This window comes from Schistocerca nitens, chromosome 6 (assembly GCF_023898315.1).
Source record: "Schistocerca nitens isolate TAMUIC-IGC-003100 chromosome 6, iqSchNite1.1, whole genome shotgun sequence".
In the NCBI taxonomy this organism is placed as follows: Eukaryota; Metazoa; Arthropoda; class Insecta; order Orthoptera; family Acrididae; genus Schistocerca; species Schistocerca nitens.
In genome coordinates, this window is record NC_064619.1 from 526,294,669 (window position 1) to 526,312,075 (window position 17,407).

At 45.4% G+C, this 17,407-nt stretch overlaps 1 protein-coding gene across 1 annotated transcript; it reads left to right on the forward strand.

The window, feature by feature from the left end:
* Positions 1–1,139: 1,139 nt before the first annotated feature.
* LOC126263443 (retinal homeobox protein Rx-like) lies at positions 1,140–16,732 on the forward strand. The gene is made up of 3 exons (XM_049960536.1): positions 1,140–1,235; positions 10,620–10,772; positions 16,355–16,732. The coding sequence occupies exons 1-3, from the start codon at positions 1,140–1,142 to the stop codon at positions 16,730–16,732; spliced, it is 627 nt and encodes a 208-aa protein (XP_049816493.1).
* Positions 16,733–17,407: the final 675 nt, after the last annotated feature.

A 17,407-nucleotide genomic window follows, 5' to 3' on the forward strand; every position in this document is an offset into this window, starting at 1 on the left:
AAATGTAACGTCCACCGTTCAAAGTGCCGTCAATGCGAACAAGAGGTGACCGAGACGTGTAACCAATGGCAACCAATACCATCACGTCGGGTGATACGCCAATATGGCGACGACGAATACACGCTTCCAATGTGCGTTCACCGCGATGTCGCCAAACTCGGATGCGACCATCATAACGCTGTAAACAGAACCAGGATTCATCCGAAAAAATGACGTTTTGCCATTCGTGCACCCAGGTTCGTCGTTGGGTACACCATCGCAGGCGCTCCTGTCTGTGATGCAGCGTCAAGGCTAACCGCAGCCATGGTCTCCGAGCTGATAGTCCATGCTACTGCAAACGTCGTCGAACTGTTCGTGCAGATGGTTATTGCCTTGCAAACGTCCCCATCTGTTGACTCAGGGATCGAGACGTGGCTGCACGATCCGCTACAACCATGCGGATAAGATACCTGTCATCTCGACTGCTAGTGATACAAGGCCGTTGGGATCCAGCGCAGCGTTCCGTATTACCCTCCTGAACCCACCGATTCCATATTCTGCTAACAGTCATTGGATCTCGACCAACGCGAGCAGCAATGTCGCGATACGATAAACCGCAATCGCTATAGGCTACAATCCGACCTTTTATCAATGTCGGAAACGTGATGGTAGGCATTTCTCCTCCTTACACGAGGCATCATAACAACGTTTCACCAGGCAACGCCGGTGAACTGCTGTTTGTGTATGAGAAATCGGTTGGAAACTTTCCTCGTGTCAGCACGTTGTAGGTGTCGCCACCGGCGCCAACCTTGTGCGAATGTTCTGAAAAGCTAATCATTTCCATATCACAGCATCTTCTTCCTGTCGGTTGAATTTCGCGTCTGCAGCACGCCATGTTCGTGGTGTAGCAATTTTAATGGCCAATATTGTAAATTAGTATCTGGAAGATAGCTTTAACATTTACAAGAAGATATATGTAAAAGTATGAATGCTTCTAAGAAAAGTTTTTTTTTGTGACGGGACTTCTTTGAATCTATGCGTAGACACGTACCATACTTTCACAACAGTTCGTTTATTTGTGAGAAACTCCTGAACACTCGGAGGTAATTGTGAAACATGTTCGTTGGAAACAAGCTTGCTTAGGACACACTGTGCGCGGAATGAGAGCGGCTGGTTGTATCTTGGCGACGCAGCTAAGGAAGCCCACGACGGAAGAGCGGCGAAGCGTCGTCCGCGCCTCCAGCTCTGGCCCCGCGGTAAAGACATTAGCCCTACTGTTGTCGTTGTTTAAAGCTGCTCCGCTGGCGGCAGCCGGCCGTAAAAGTACTCCGCCGTCCTAATTTGTTTTAAAGTGTAACGTTTTCAACTTAATAATGCCGCGGCGCGCTGCGCCCAGTAACGAGCTTATTAATAAATCTTGTATTCACCTTTTTGATGTCAGCGTCGCACGCAACGTTTTCCAAGTTTAATCTCGAGCGTTTCCTACCTTATTATTCTCATTTTATATTTTTTGATGAGACATTAAGAGTTATAATGCGCAGAAAATGTTGTTTTCGTAGCAATCACGGGCGGCTTAACGGAGCAGGTAATGACACGGTTATACAGCGTTGGACCTTTTATTCCGGCGAAGGTAACTGACTTTTTTTTACGCCGCACTGCGAAAACTGAAGGGGTGGTTGGGGGGGGGGGACGATGGGGGGGGGAGGGGGGATGGAGGCAGAGCGAATCTCAGAGAGAGGAGACGTTATTAAATCTTCGTCAATTCTCATATGAAACTCATTTTCAGACAAGTTTATGTTTTTAAAAAGCCGCCAGAGGGCGACATTTACGGGGAGGAGATTAAAGAAAATTGAAACGAGCCTGAAATTTCCTGCGTTATACTTTTTTTCTTTTTTGTCGTAAAAAACACGGCACAGGAACTGCTCTGGCGAAGATAGGGTGGAACAGCGAGGGTTGACGGGAGGGTGAGATTTCATATTGGTAACTTGTTTATCGGCTCTCTTTTTGAAGTCTGGTGCTGAAGGAACATGGCGGCGGACGCGGTGTTACAGAAAAAAAAGGAGGTGGGGGGCTAGGGCTGGAGGACAAGGCGGAGGGGGGTTAAGAGGGACGGAGACAGACGGGAGGAGCAGCAATAGGAGGAGGCAAAGTTGCGTGTCTTGTGTTCACAATGTAGTTATTGGTGTTGGCGCGCTGCGTTCCGTCCCTCTGTCGAAAAACTGAGGGCGCGCAGGGCCGCCTCGGCTCCCCCTTTTTTACGATGCAGGCTGCAGGCGCAATCTTTAACGGAGAAAAGTTTCCCCTTTATTAGATTTTCCCAATTTGGGACAGCTTCAGCAAGCCATTACCCACCTCGAAGAATCGCGCCAAATTGTCAATTAACGTATCAGTTCAAAACCAATTTGGCAGAGTTGGCGAGGCGCCGAGCCGCGGCTGGTGAACACTCTGGCCCTCGTAGTGTGGCAACAACCACGCTCCTCCCTTCCTCTCCCGACTCATCTCCCAACCACCCTCCGAAACAGCCCCAGCAAACAGCAAGGGTCCCTTTAGACCGCCGAGGTGTGACTGCGCAATAAGTAGCGTTTTATGGGTACGGCGAAGCGCTTTCAGTACGGTGACCGCCTCGGACAGTTGTCACAGGCACGGAAACAGCTTAGTAAGCGAATGGCGGGATTTCTCTGAATCAGCACATTTGTTCTACATATACAAACTGGTTCAAATGGCTCTGAGCACTATGCGACTTAACTTCTGACGTCATCAGTCGCCTAGAACTTAGAACTAATTAAACCTAACTAACCTAAGGACATCGCACACATCCATGACCGAGGCAGGATTCGAACCTGAGACCATAGCGGTCGCTCGGTTCCAGACTGTAGAGCCTAGAACCGCACGGCCAATCCAGCCGGCTCTACATATACAGCTAGTTACATACTCCACTAGTTACGTACACCACAAGCCACCATACTATACATCTACATCTACATCTACATACATACTCCGCAATCCACCATACGGTACGTGGCGGATGGTACCTTGTACCACAACTAGCATCTTCTCTCCCTGTTCCACTCCCAAACAGAACGAGGGAAAAATGACTGCCTATATGCCTCTGTACGAGCCCCAATCTCTCTTATCTTATCTTTGTGGTCTTCCCGCGAAATATAAGTTAGCGGCAGTAAGATTGTACTGCAGTCAGCCTCAATTCTCTAAATTTCCTCAGTATCGATTCACGAAAAGAACGCCTCTTTTTCCTCCAGAGACTCCCACCCGAGTTCCTGAAGCATTTCCGTAACAGTTGCGTGATGATCAAACCTACCAGTAACAAATCTAGCAGCCCGCCTCTGAATTGCTTTAATGTCCTGCCTCAATCCGACCTGATAGGGATCCCAAACGCTCGAGCATTACTCAAGAATGGGTCGTATTAGTGTTTTATAAGCTGCCTCTTATACAGATGAACCACATCTTCCCAAAATTCTACCAATGGACCGAAGATGACTATCCGCCTTTCCCACAACTGCCATTACATGCTTGTCCCACTTCATATCGCTCTGCAATGTTACGCCCAAATATTTAATCGACGTGACTGTGTCAAGCGCTACACTACTAATGGAGTATTCAAACATTACGGGATTCTTTTTCCTATTCATCTGCATTAATTTAATTTAATTATCTATATTTAGAGTTAGCTCCCATTCTTTACGCGAATCACAAATCCTGTTCAAGTCATCTTGTATCCTCCTACAGTCACTCAACGACGACACCTTCCCGTACACCACAGTATCGTCACAAACAGCCGCACATTGCTATCCACCCTATCCAAAAGATCATTTATGTAGATAGAAAACAACAGCGGACCTACCACACTTCCCTGGGGCACTCCAGATGATACCCTCACCTCCGATGAACACTCACCATCGAGGACAACGTACTGGGCTCTATTACTTAAGAAGTCTTCGAGCCACTCACATATTTGGTACCCAATCCCATCCCATGGTTCAAATGGCTCTGACCACTATGGGACCTAACTTCTGAGCTCATCAGTCCCCTAGAACTCAGAACTACTTAAACCTAACTAACCTAAGGATATCACACACATCAATGCCCGAGGCAGGATTCGAACCTGCGACCGTAGCGGTCGCGCGGTTCCAGGCTCTAGCGCCTAGAACCGCTCGGCCACCCCGGCCGGCATACTCTACGTGGCGGAGAGTACCCTGTACGAGCGCTGTTTACTTTCTTTCTTTCTTTTATTTTAAAAGAAAAAAAAGAAAAAGCTCCCATCAGTTGCTAAATAGAAATCACAGTGAAAACCAAAAATGTTTTAAGTGCAACATTTGGCTACAGCTGCCAAATATTTCTCTATTTAGTCGTCGCACCGCGTTAAACACCTGTCGTAGCGTGGTACGATGTTTCCAATACCATCGTCACAGAAGACAACCGCCTGTCAATTGCCTACGTTGGTGCAGTTCTTTGCTCGTGCCAAAATACTGTCCTCACAGCCAGCGGTACATGTGAGCAAAGAGGTGAAATTAGAGGAGTCCAAGTCCATGATCAACCTTGCCATCGAAAACGAGCGTCTTTGTTGCACTTGCAGTGTGCGGCCGAGTGTTGCCATGAAGGACTTGCGTCACAGTTACGTTATGTGGACTGCATGAAACCAGTTGGAACCCTCCGATATGAAGAAATCTGATGACGGCCCTTGGCGGGAGGTTCTGTTGCTGTAGGCGTCTCTATGTGCTTACCGTGCGCTCACAATTGAAAGTGGGACGTGACGCGATGTACGGGCATAGTAGAGACACTGAGCAGCACGTCTACCTTATGCTTCATCGGATTTTCATTGTGGTTTTAATTTTACGACTGAGCGGAGTTTGAAAAAAATAGTCACCGTACTAGTCCTAGCCATTTCCTTTCCTGTTACTGTCGTAAATGGAGTGAGAGATAAACGACTGTCTATATGCTTGCATACGATTAATAATTTCTCTTATCTTGTCTTCGCAGTCCTCACACGCCTGATATACAATCTTGGCAGCAAGATCGTCTGTCGCAAGTGACGGTTCTCTACACTTTCTCAATAACGTTTCGCTCAATGAACGTCTTCTTCCCTTCTGGGATACCCATTTGAGTTCACACAGCATTTCGGTAGCTCACCCACGCTGATCGAAACTTTCGTCAACAAATTTACCAGTAAGTCTCTGAACTGGTTTCATCTCTTAATTTAATCGGCCTGGAGGGGATCTAAAACACTGGACCAATACTCTAGAAAGGGTCGCACAAGTGTTCTGCACGTGGTCCCCTTTAAGACGATCTACATTTTCCTAAAATTCTTCCAATAAACCGAAGTCGACGATTTGCCTTCCCTTCAACCAACCTCGTTACCTCGTTCCAATAAATGTCACTTTGCAACGTTACTCCTAGTTATTAACTGGATCAATTCATATTTTTACACAGTCAAAGCAATCTGTCGTTCTTTACCATTGGTTACAGCGCGAAACAAGTTTTTTTTTTTAAGTCGACTCCCTAGCTTAATAGTGGTCTGCTAGCGGAACTTCGATGTTTATTGATCTCTGGTGACCACTGGTAGACATCTCATGTACCTAATCTGTTGAAAATCACACCCTTCCTTTAAAATCCTAATTATTTCTCCCGTCCACGAAGCATATTTGTGGGAAAATGCACTGTGATGATGAAATATTTTTTTTTTCCAGAAGTTTTCTCGAATATTAGTCATTCAAGTGGTGCAGAAGACTTGTGTAATATTCGTTCTGGTGTTATCATTTGCGATTGCAGTTATGCGGATAATGTTCGAGAGATGTGTGACCATGTTTCAGTTCATATGAGCAGCTTCATTGCTCTATTGTTGAAAATGAATTGTTGGATGGCTTGCTGTTGTCGATAATGCGTCAGATACAAATTTTTAGTAGATTAAGCCAATGTAATGTTGTTGAGTACCGTACAATAACACATAAATAACTAAATATTAGTGATATATATGGCAATGATGCGCCAGACCAAAAAATGTCTTTACCTCTAATGTGATCTGGATATTCCCCTAATTCGTAGACATCAGTGAATATACTCGTACAAAATGGAGTTGAGTATCCCTGCTTTCTGTTTATACATTTCCGCGCCTTTAAAAAACATACTCAAAGTTACTCTGCGGCATTGGACGTTATAATTTACATCGTCAATATATTCCGGATAAATGGCAGCGTCGGTCGTAAAGATTGAAATCCTTTATTTTACAGATCGATTTCGGTCACTGTGTGACCATCTTCAGTGTAAACTATTCGAACCTTGTAGGCCTATATCATAATAACACAACATTTTCTGAGGTTTGACATGTACTGTGATGATTACTTCTGACAAACATCTTCACTTTTACTGCATACAGTAATTTTGAAATTACAGAAGAGCCTATCTTATCACCCCCTCAGTTGTCGATCAAAAATACCATGCCGATACAGAGTACAGCCGTGGTTCACTCGGTTCCCAATGGAATTACACATCAAACATTTTCATCCTGTCACGTCGTATTTATCGTTTTTAGCGAAAATGAAGGCTGTGAGTAAGTGAGGTGACAGGACTAACTGGTACATGTGATCTTCCACCGACCAAACTCATTGAAGCTGCAGTGTCTTACTTGCAGTAAGCAAGTGACCAGTCAACGAACAGAGCATTTTATTAATACAAAAACTATACACTTAATTCGTGCTCCTCGTTGCTGTGGTCTTGAGAGCACGCGCCAAACTAAAGGAAGTTCATATAGACAAGAGCGGCTCAAGTCACTGAGGTGCGTACGGTACAATTCTGCACTTATGGAACACAAACTGTTCACTGCAGTCATGACATATACGTCTCCGTTGGTGGCACATAGTACTCTGTACTCTGTTCATGCAAACGTGAACGAACCTTCAATGAGCGACGTATGCCGTAACTGACCTCTGTAGCCTGATGTGGAACTGCGTTACGTGTCTACACTCGAGGTGAAACTTGATACTCTCATAGGCTCGGACTGGACTCCGACAGAACTCGTCCCTCCTGTCTTGTGCGACTAAATTTGAAGAGCTTGGTGTGCGTTGGTGCCTCGCAACTACAAGAGGTGAGTTTTAACATGCAGCATCTCTGCGGTTGTCTTTATCGACGAGACCGCAGAAACGAAGATGTGTGTCTGTCAGTCGGTGGTGTGGAGTCAGAGCAGTAAGGTAGGGCGAGGTAGAGACGTGACAGGACGGCTGACAGGAGCTTTCGTAGTTGGGCGTGCCCACGAATACACCATGAATGAAGTTGCCCGATCCGGTGATGCACCAACGCGGACTCTCCAAAGTGTCTGCGAGGGACGGCCTACGAAGTGGCCAGATGAAGGTTCTGATCTCCAAGGACTGGAGAAGAATGTCACACAATGTCAATGATCATTGATTTCACACCAGACAGGCATTGCTGCAGTCAGTGAATCTAAGTCCATGTCAACCAGTGACCCAGCTAGCATGAATTGTACATTTTGATATCGGGTACTTACCTCGCAAGAGACCATTGTTCAGAGCAGTAAATGGAGCCAAATGACACAGAAACTGGACAGTGGGTGACGACGTGTGCAGTGTAGACAGACAAGTAGTGGTTTGGTCTCTTTTCAAACGAATCAAGTTTCACCCGCTGTGTGTAGAATGTGTAAGGGCAGTCTGGAGAGGATCCTGTCATATTTGGTGTTTTTTTCGTACCTTTACTTGGCCCGCTCATTAGTGTGAACGTGAACAACGACGTTTATTTATAAATTCTTGGTGAGCAAATGTTTCCCTTTCTTCTATAACTTCACGATCAGTATGTTATAGACACTGTTGTCTCCCAGGGTCACAACAGCTGCATTGACAGTGTTGCACGCAGACGCTTCTTGTCTGACATTTAGGTACAGATTCGCACCTTGATTGACGTGCTAAATCACTCGCTCCAAATCCTATAGAAAACATCTATGAGTATTTGGAAGAGTGGATGAGAAGTATCAATCATCATTCCCACAGTTTGATAGATGTACGGGGTCTGATTATCAGTGAGTGGCTTCAGCTAGAAATAGAATACTTGAAGAAGAAGCTTGGGGCCGCTGTCAAAGCCGGAGATGATGTTAGACGGTATTAGGTTGATGTCCCTGCGGAACGACTAATTTATTGTTCGTTGCGTTTATACCTAGATCTATACTTCGAAAGCCACATTATGGTGTGTGGTGTGTACCGCTGTCACCCTTCCCCTTCCTGTTCCATTCGGCGAATGGTCTGCGGGAAGAAAGATTGTTGGCAAGCATCCGTGTGAGCACGAATCTAGGCGCGCAGTCCGGAACCGTGCGACTGCTACGGTCGCAGGTTCGAATCCTGCCTCGGGCATGGATGTGTGTGATGTCCTTAAGTTAGTTAGGTTTAAGTAGTTCTAAGTTCTAGGGGACTTATGACCACAGCAGTTGAGTCCCATAGCGCTCAGAGCCATTTGAACCATTTTGAGCACGAATCTCATGGTCTTTTCCCGACGTATACATACGAGGAAGCAACATTTTGTTTGACTCTTCTATGCGTGTACGTCAAAAATTTTTTTAAAAATAAACCACATCGTGATACGGAACAGCTCTCTTGTAGCGACTGCCACTAAAGTAGTTTCAGCATTTAATGGCGCTTTCGTGCGTACTAAATGAATCCATAACGGAACGTGCTGTTCTTCTTTGTATCTTCTCTATTTCCTTGTCATTCCTGTCTGCCACGGACCCGTTACTGACGAGGTACCTCCTTTGAGGGTGGATTACACTTCTCGGTCTGGTATCTGCCTTCCCAGCGATTAGCATTATGTCATCGTTGCACATGAAATCGCTCCGCACGCATGCTCATAGATATTTTATGGATGTGATTGCTTCCAGTGATGGTTCTACAGTACTATAATATGTCTTTCTGCTTATTTATGTGAAGCATGTTATGCTTGTTTATACTGAGGGACAACTGCCAACCTCTGCATCAAGCATCGATTATCTGTGGATTTTCCTTCATTTCGCTATGATTTTCTAGCGGTGCAAGATCTCTGTATATACACGGTGTTTCATAATTCCTGTTACAGGCTTTTAGAGCTGTAGAGGGGACTTAATTGATAAGGTTTTGATAAGGAACCCATGTGCCGAAATTTACCGTTTGGATACAGATTTGAAGATACGATCACTTTGAAATCTCCCTCTTCACGGTACTCACATAAAGTACGGGGGTGCCGTCGTCACTTCCTGTCGTGATGTCACACGCCACCCGACTACAACGGCTGTGAAAAACTGATGCGTACACAATGACGAGAGTTGAATGTGGAGCTCCACAGAAAAGCCCGATTATCTACTTTGAAAATGACATGCTTCGTCACGTAGAAGAGAACCCGACGTCGAGTACTTGAAACATCGTCCATGCTAAGGGCTCCTGCAGTACACGCAGGTAAGAGCTCGTTGTCGCCATTATGTGCGTACCTTGAAGCGGGAGGATTGAAGCGATCCCATCATCAAACTTTTTTCACGTCCAAATAGTATTTTTCCCGACATGGTTCCCCATCAGAACTTCATCTACTATGTCCCCTTTGCAACCCGTAGAAGCCTCTAATAGTAGTTGTGAAATACCTTGTACAACAAGACCGTCTGCGAAAAGACTCATAGAACTCCCGGCGTTATCCACTACATCATATACGGGGTGTTCCAGGAGGAATGATTCAGAGGTGTGACAGGAAAGATGATTCGAAGAAATTCTGGTAAATATAAGCTAGAAAATACATACCTTATGAGCATTCTTCGTCTTCGATAATGTGAAACAAATCTCTTCTGCTGCAAGCTCTTTGCTTTCCATGTTCTGAAAGGCGGTATTAGAAAAATAAACACGAAAAAAAGCCCATTCAACAAGGGCTCTAAAGCTCATATATTAAGAGATATGGGCACTTGTTTATCTTCGCTGCGGTGAAATGTATTTTATATTGGGAAAGTGCTCACAGGTCCTAAGGTATCCGTTTTAGAGCTCATGTTTACTAGATAATTTTTTCTTGTTTTGGTCCGTGCTACCCCCTCCCAAAATATGGAAAGGAAAGAGGTTGAAGCAGAAGAGATTTGTTTTACACTATCGAAGATGAAGTGCTCGTAGCTCTTAAGGTATTTATTTTAGGGCCCATTACACTTTTGTTTGCTTAGAATGATCGTTCTTGTCATATCGCTGAACACTGGAAACTACTCCTAGGACACACTGTATATAAAATGTGAAAAATAATGCTCCTGTTAAACTCTTTTCGGGTACGCCTGAAGATTTATCTCCTTTATGTATAGCATGTTGTGTTCTGTTCGCTAGAATACTTGAATCGATTCGCCTAACTGGTCTCATGTTGCACACGCTCGTATTTTTCCTTTTCATTTGGTGGCAACGCAGATCTGTATCGGACGCCTACGGGCTGTCAAGAACACGGCACCGACCTGGGTGCAGGTATTCACTGTCATCTGTGTCTCGTGGACGATCAGAGGGACCTGGCTTCCACACGTTCTTTATCTGCTTGGACGTTATAATTTTGACTGTTATTTAGTATTGCTCACATCACATCTCGAGCTCTCAGCGAATACGAAGGCACTGAAACAGTAGTGAGCGCAGAGCGTTGCGTGCTGACAGACGACGGCGCCATCAGCGCGCCTCGGCCGACCTCAGCAACTACAGCCCACGACCGCACCGCCACCGCCGCTGCCCCCGCTCTCCGCCCCCACCCCGTCCCCCGCCGCTGGCACAGCTCGTCCTGCCCTGCCCACTAGCGGCAGCGCATTTAATGCAATTAGTCCGCGGCGGCAAACACTCAGCATAATGGCGTTAGCCTAGCGCAGTTAACAGTTTAGCCAGTGCAATCATTGCTCCACTGTGCGCCGCGCCCCCGGAGCGTCAGCCGGCCTCTGTCGGACACAGCCGCGTTCTGGCTCCTACGCTACCTGTCCAACCGTCTGGCTACTGCCTTTACCATATACGAGCTTAGTTTTCCGTTCAGATCCTTTAATTTTTGCTCGGATCTTTACATCTATGTACGAACAACTCGAAGTGTATTTTTTTCCGAAATGAATATCCCTCTGCATCGGAATGTAGGCCGCTTTGGAAGGAAGGAAGATTGGGTTTAACGTCCCTTCGACATCGAGCTCATTAGAGATGGACCACAAGTTCGGACTGTGGCATAGATGAGGAAGGAAATCGGCCTTGCCCTTTGTAAAGAACTATCTCGACATTTCAAATGGTTCAAATGGCTCTGAGCACTATGGGACTTAACACCTTAGGTCATCAGTCCCCTAGAACTTAGAACTACTTAAACCTAACTAACCTAAGGACATCACACACATCCATGCCCGAGGCAGGATTCGAACCTGCGACCGTAGCAGCCCCGCGGTTCCGGACCGCAGCGCTAGAACCGCACGGCCACCGCGGCCGGCTATCTCGACATTTGTCTGGAATGATTTAGAGAAATCACGGAAAACCTAAATCTGGATGACGAGACGCTTGTTTGAATCGTCGTCCTCCGGGATATGAGTCCGATTTGGAACTTCCGGGCGAAGTGATTCTGTTAACAATCCCCTAGGTCGTTGCTAAGCCATTTCTGTTCAATTTCGTTTCCTCCAGTAGTGATGGTCCCGCCGGGTAGGTAGCCTCGCCAGGTATGCTAGAGAACTTCCGTGAAGCTTGGAAAGAACGAGATCTTCAGTGAAGTAAAGCTGCGAAGGCGGGTCGTGAAGGGTGCTTCGATAGTTCAGTCGATAGTACACTATGCCGCGAAAGGTGAAAGCTGTGGCGTCCCCGCACTCCAACCGCGTGCTGATATTGTCGACGCCGTAGAGCTGCTACTGCCACAGCTCTCGCAGTGGAGTTGAGACGTGATGCGCGATGACGTAGGTCCCCGTTGGTGAACGGGAGACAGAAATGCGAACTCGTACGATGGATGCTTCTTCTCATTTAAGATTGAATGATTCATTGGCCGGATATGCAGTAGTTGTTAAATCTTATCTCATCCGCATCGTACACACCACCAATTGCGAGGAAACATTGTAATTATGTCTTCTCGTACGTTGTTGGCTCGTTGCTATGAAGTTATTGAACCTGTATGAAGCGAGATCCACAGATACTCTTTGATCACGTCTGAGTGAACCTACGCCGTAATGTTAAAAAAATGTTCAAAAGGAGAAGTAGGTATTTTGATATTCAGATTAAATTGTCCCTGCTGAACAGTCTTGGGTTAAATCACTTAATAATGTAGTCCACGCTTGATATTTCACTTGGAACGAACAGTTTATTGTTCCTTGCCCACTAAATACTTTGTAACTTTCGCACCACAGGCACAGGCAATTGGTTGGCAAAGTTAGTTCTATTAAAATTAAGTTTCTTGACAATTACGACAACTTGACTCTTCAGCGTAATTGTATTATCTTCGTGAAGTCGTTTAATTGTGTCCTACTCGAGACTAATTGAGTGTAGTCCTTTGATATACTATTCACTCTTCCTTTAGTTCCAAGTATTTGAAAGTCAAGTCCAATATTCACTAGTTTCGTCAACAAAGTTCAATTAACCCGTTATGCACGATTAAACGCGTCTATCAGTTCCTGTCTCTGCTTAGAAAATCAGTTCCCGAAGTTCACGAATCACGTCACGCAAGACACACTTCTGAACGCAAAACAATCTTGTCGCGTTCCGTACTCTCAACAACTAAGACAAGAATTGTTCTCGCACGTCTTTACAGGATGAGAGCCAGCAAGCGACTTCTTCTGTGAAAGAGTATTGTAGGCGCATTGAAATTCTTCGTTGCGCTTACAACTCTCTTCCACATAAAAGTTATCTCTGACTAACATCACCTTGGACAAGGTTTCAAGATACTAATTGCAATTATCACTTGGATACTTGTCCATTAATTAAATCTAAGGTTTCTTCCTCCTCTTTTCATAACAAAAACTCTCAGTGACGTATAATGTTGTTGTTATCAAAACGTCTTGGTGTTAGCTTATCGACAAAGATGTCGTATTTGCCAAAATAACTCTTCCCTAGTTCATATTATGATATTCTGTCTTAGTTGACTTTAAAGGGGTCGTTGGGGTGTTATAAAGCCCAGACTGAGTCATGGTCCGGCATACAGTTTTCATCTGCCGCGAGGTTTCATCTCTGATTGTAAACGTCATACAGCCTTTAATTTCGTTTATAATACACATAAAAGACCTCCAAATGTGCCGGCCGCTTGGGCCGAGCGATTCTAGGTGCTTCTGTCCGGAACCGCGCTGCTGCTACAGTCGCAGGTTCGAATCCTGCCTCGGGCATGAATGTGTATTATGTCCTTAGGTCAGTTAGGTTTAAGTAGTTCTAAGTCTAGAAGACTGATGACCTCAGATGTTAAGTCCCATAGTGCTTAGAGTCATTTGAACCTCCACATGTATTGCTATGATGGTGTTCTCATTCCACATCTGAGTTTTCTGTCATCTCCCTGTATCACTTACGGTTCCTTAGACAATGCATGACCGATTCCCTGCCTCCATCCTTTCGCAATCCGAGATGCTCCGTCTCTTTAGCGTCGATGGGATGCTGAACCCTGAACAATCAGCTTTACTTTCTAGTTGTTAGTTAGTACCTTCTGGCGATTTGCCTATCGAGAGGTCCTGAAATGTAGTTGGTGAGAGAGAGAGAGTGCACCTCCACAAAACTTGCCCATTCTATAACCAATAGGTAGCAAGCCCCGAAAACATACTCGCATCTGCTACGTGGGATTTAGATTTATATTTCGAATTCGCACACGACTGCAAAAATTTTGCTTTTCTATGAATTTGACTGTGATATACATGTATCTACAATCTTAACACGGTTTTGCATCCTATAACGGAATACACCATCCTGTCTGTTTGGATGATTTGGAAATGGGTTCAAGTGACCCGAAAACTAGTCATCAATTAAATAAGAAAATTGAATTTTGTAACTCTGGCTGTTTTCTGCATCAAACTGGTTAACATAGGTTGCTGTCTCGTTATTATCCGCGTAAGCTCGAAATTCATTAATTTGTGTGTGCTGGAATACGTGGACAAGTTCGGCATATCGCGAGATTTTTAAATGATTTGTATTCATGGCTTTTGCTAGGAAAGACACACACACAATGTTTTAATGACTATGTTAATCTATCTTTCTATTTCGAAAAATGAACTCTCCAACTGTGCGATCAGTTTGAAACTGATAACGAGGATGCGAATTAATGACGAAGGGAAAGTCTGAAAAATTCGAATGAGCTGCATAAGCTGAAGGGCTGCAAAGACAGAGCCTCAGCAAAGCTCAAGAACCCGAAGAATCTTCTTCCTTACATACAAGCTGAGTACCATGCCTTCTACTAAACACCAGAGGATGAAGTTAACTTATGAAAAGAGAGAAATACATTTGTAAAGATAAAGAAGAGTAAAGCACAAACTTCAGTGCTGCTAACGAAGAGAGTGTGTCGTTCCGTGAATGTTTCAAAACTGTCCACGTGAAATATTTGCTTCAAAAGTTATTGCAGTGAAAGTGTTTGACGTGGAGATTGTTCAGTTCTCTACAATAGGAGTAAGAATATTTTTCTGCCAAAGAAACCACTAAAATGTAAATTGTATCGTGACTTTTATTTTCTACTGTTAACGATATTCTAAGAAACATAAGCCAATCAAGTTTTCATGTATGCTATTTTGTTAAGTTACATGCATCAAAAAAGGAAGTATATTTTGTGGAGGTGGAGCTTCACAGCTCGTAAGTATTTGAAAAAACTTCATATTTCAACCAGCAGAGCTGCTGATAAATTAATCTCTCTTTACAATAACGGTTTACATGTTAATATTATTGTCATTTGTTATTTGGTGTCAGATAACATAAAAGTCGTCCTGTGTCACCTTCGAGTCGATACTAAAACACATTACATAGTCAATAGTGATACGTACTAACAGTAATAATCTTCATACACTAATTCCAGCCCGGACGGGAAAAAGGTGGCGACAGGAAGGGTATCCTATCATCCTCCGCCATAAACATCGCCATTTCCATAAATCAACTCGAAGTAGATGTACGATAAAGGCCAGGAAGAAGAAGAGGAAAATGATGTTAAGCTGCGAATATTATTTAAGAAATTAGCTTATTATGTTACCTAGGTGGTTACATGCGGTATAGTTTGCATTTCTTTAGTGTAACACGTTTTTATTAGATGACTTTCTTGTCCGTCTGCTTAACTTCCCAATGAACTAGAGACTTGAAATGATTAAAATAGCTCAAATTTTGATGACAATGCGATATTAACTCGCTTTATTGTTGGTCTGTTCGGTACATGTGGAGGTGGGGTGAAACGTTTGGTAATGCCTGACATGTCAGCTGCCCTACAGGACTGGTGGGTGCATTGTGCGAGTAGTATCAGCATGCGTTCCAGGCAGTATGTGAGTGGACGGGCACAGGCTAGCAGAGAAAGGGCAGAAGAGGAGAGTGACAGAGAGAGGGGAAGGGGGATATGTGTGCAACGTGTGTCACACAAATGTACAGCCGGCCGGTGTAGCCGTGCGGTTATGGGCGCTTCAGTCTGGAACCGCGTGACCGCTACGGTCGCAGGTTCGAATCCTGCCTCGGGCATGGATGTGTGTGATGTCCTTAGGTTAGTTAGGTTTAAGTAGTTCTAAGTTCTAGGGGACTGATGACCACAGATGTTAAGTCCCATAGTGCTCAGCGCCATTTGAACCATTTTTTTTTTGAACAAATGTACATGTGCTAAGCTGCAGATAGAAAGTTAGTCTGTTTGAAATTAAATATTTCAATAGAAAATAAAATGTTACCAAAATGTTCAAAATCATTTGAGAAATTTCAAAGAGTAGAACATAGTTTTCAAATAAAAATAAATTTTTAATGTAACTCGTTTTTTAATCAAACTGCAAAGTATATAATAATTTTTCCTAGCACCATACAGTTTCCTAACCACATACAGATAGTCCTGAAAATATGTGCGGATGAATTTTTAATAGCTATGACGGTACTCACAAAATTTATAATGGAAAAACTTGTGATACATGCAATAGAGAATAGTTAGGTGGGGAACTGCTTATGTATCAATTACGTATTGCACTCGCCCCGCTTTTTCGATATAAATCGTAAAAGTATTTCCATAGCTATTAAAAATTCACAAATTTAAATATTCCTCATAGGTAAAAATGACATTAGGGAAAAATATTTGTTTTGACGTCCCCTACAACCTCCCAGTGTTTGTCCGTTTAAATACTTTTCACCCTGTATATTGATGACAGGCTCTGTATCTGAACTATTGCTTTGTACGCCTCTAGAGCTAGAATCGAAATAGCTATTTCCCGCTGTCCGGGTTAATAGTGGGGCCTTGCCGGGTGTTGCAGGTGTGGTTCCAGAACCGGCGCGCCAAGTGGCGGCGGCAGGAGAAGATGGAGGCGGCGCGCCTGGGGCTGGGCGAGCTGCCGGGCGGCTGCGGCGTGCGCGCCGGGGGCGGCGCCGGCGTGGGCGTCGGGGGCGGGCCGAGCCTGGCGCTGCCCGTCGACCCGTGGCTGGCGCCGCCGCTGCTGTCGGCGCTGCCCGGCTTCCTGGCGCACCCGCACACCGGCTACCCCAGCTACCTCACGCCGCCGGAGCCCGCCCCCGCGCCCGCCCCCGCCTCGGCGCCGCGGCCGCCGGACCCGCGCTCCTCGTCCATCGCCGCGCTGCGCCTCAAGGCCAAGGAGCACGTCGAGTCCATCTCGAAGGGCCTGCAGATGGTCTAACAGTCGCCGAGTGGCGAGGCCCCGCCGGCGACGTCGCCGCTGCGCTCGGACGAAGCCGGGACCTCGCCACCGCCGGCGCGCCCCGATGGCTGCAGCTAATGCCACACCCGCCGTGCCCCTACCCCTGCTGCCGACCCGCACCCGGAACCGTCCCGCCCCTGCTGTCGCCGCGGGGCGACCGCGACTCACCTCCGCCGCCTCCGAGCTACTAACCCGAGAGCAGTTACACCACGAACTCTGTGTGACTCGTCGCGAACTTTCAGTGATTTTCTTCGTAACTACGGCCATTGACGCTAAAATTAAAAAGAAAAACACAGAAGCTGGTTTCTGTCTCTTTCCTGTGTGAAACCACCAGTCTCCGAAGTTCAGCGATAAGTGCGCCTGCCAAAATCCGGGTTTGACCCCTAGAATCGTCAATAATATTTCCTCGATGAGAGAACTGGAACATTGTCGTTAAGCTGCTCAAGACAGTTGGGTGACTATACAAAGTAAAAATAGCAGCTCCTGTTTCGAAAGTCGATAATAGCGTCAGTGAGTACCATACGCTAGTCGTGTGTTCCTCCACTGCCGTCGTCCAGTGACAACTTAGGCAGAGGATAAAGCTGAAATGGTTCCAAGTCGACCGATTTCCTCAGCCTGATTGTGAAATTCACTTTTACGTGGATAACGTTACCT

Excerpts from the sequence above, each read along its gene's own strand:
- LOC126263443 (XM_049960536.1), top strand. The coding sequence starts at position 1,140 with ATGAGAGCGGCTGGTTGTATCTTGGCGACGCAGCTAAGGAAGCCCACG. Across the intron at positions 1,236-10,619 it reads CCTCCAGCTCTGGCCCCGCG|ACGACGGCGCCATCAGCGCG; the intron begins GTAAAGACATTA and ends GCGTGCTGACAG. Across the intron at positions 10,773-16,354 it reads CTAGCGGCAGCGCATTTAAT|GTGTGGTTCCAGAACCGGCG; the intron begins GCAATTAGTCCG and ends CGGGTGTTGCAG.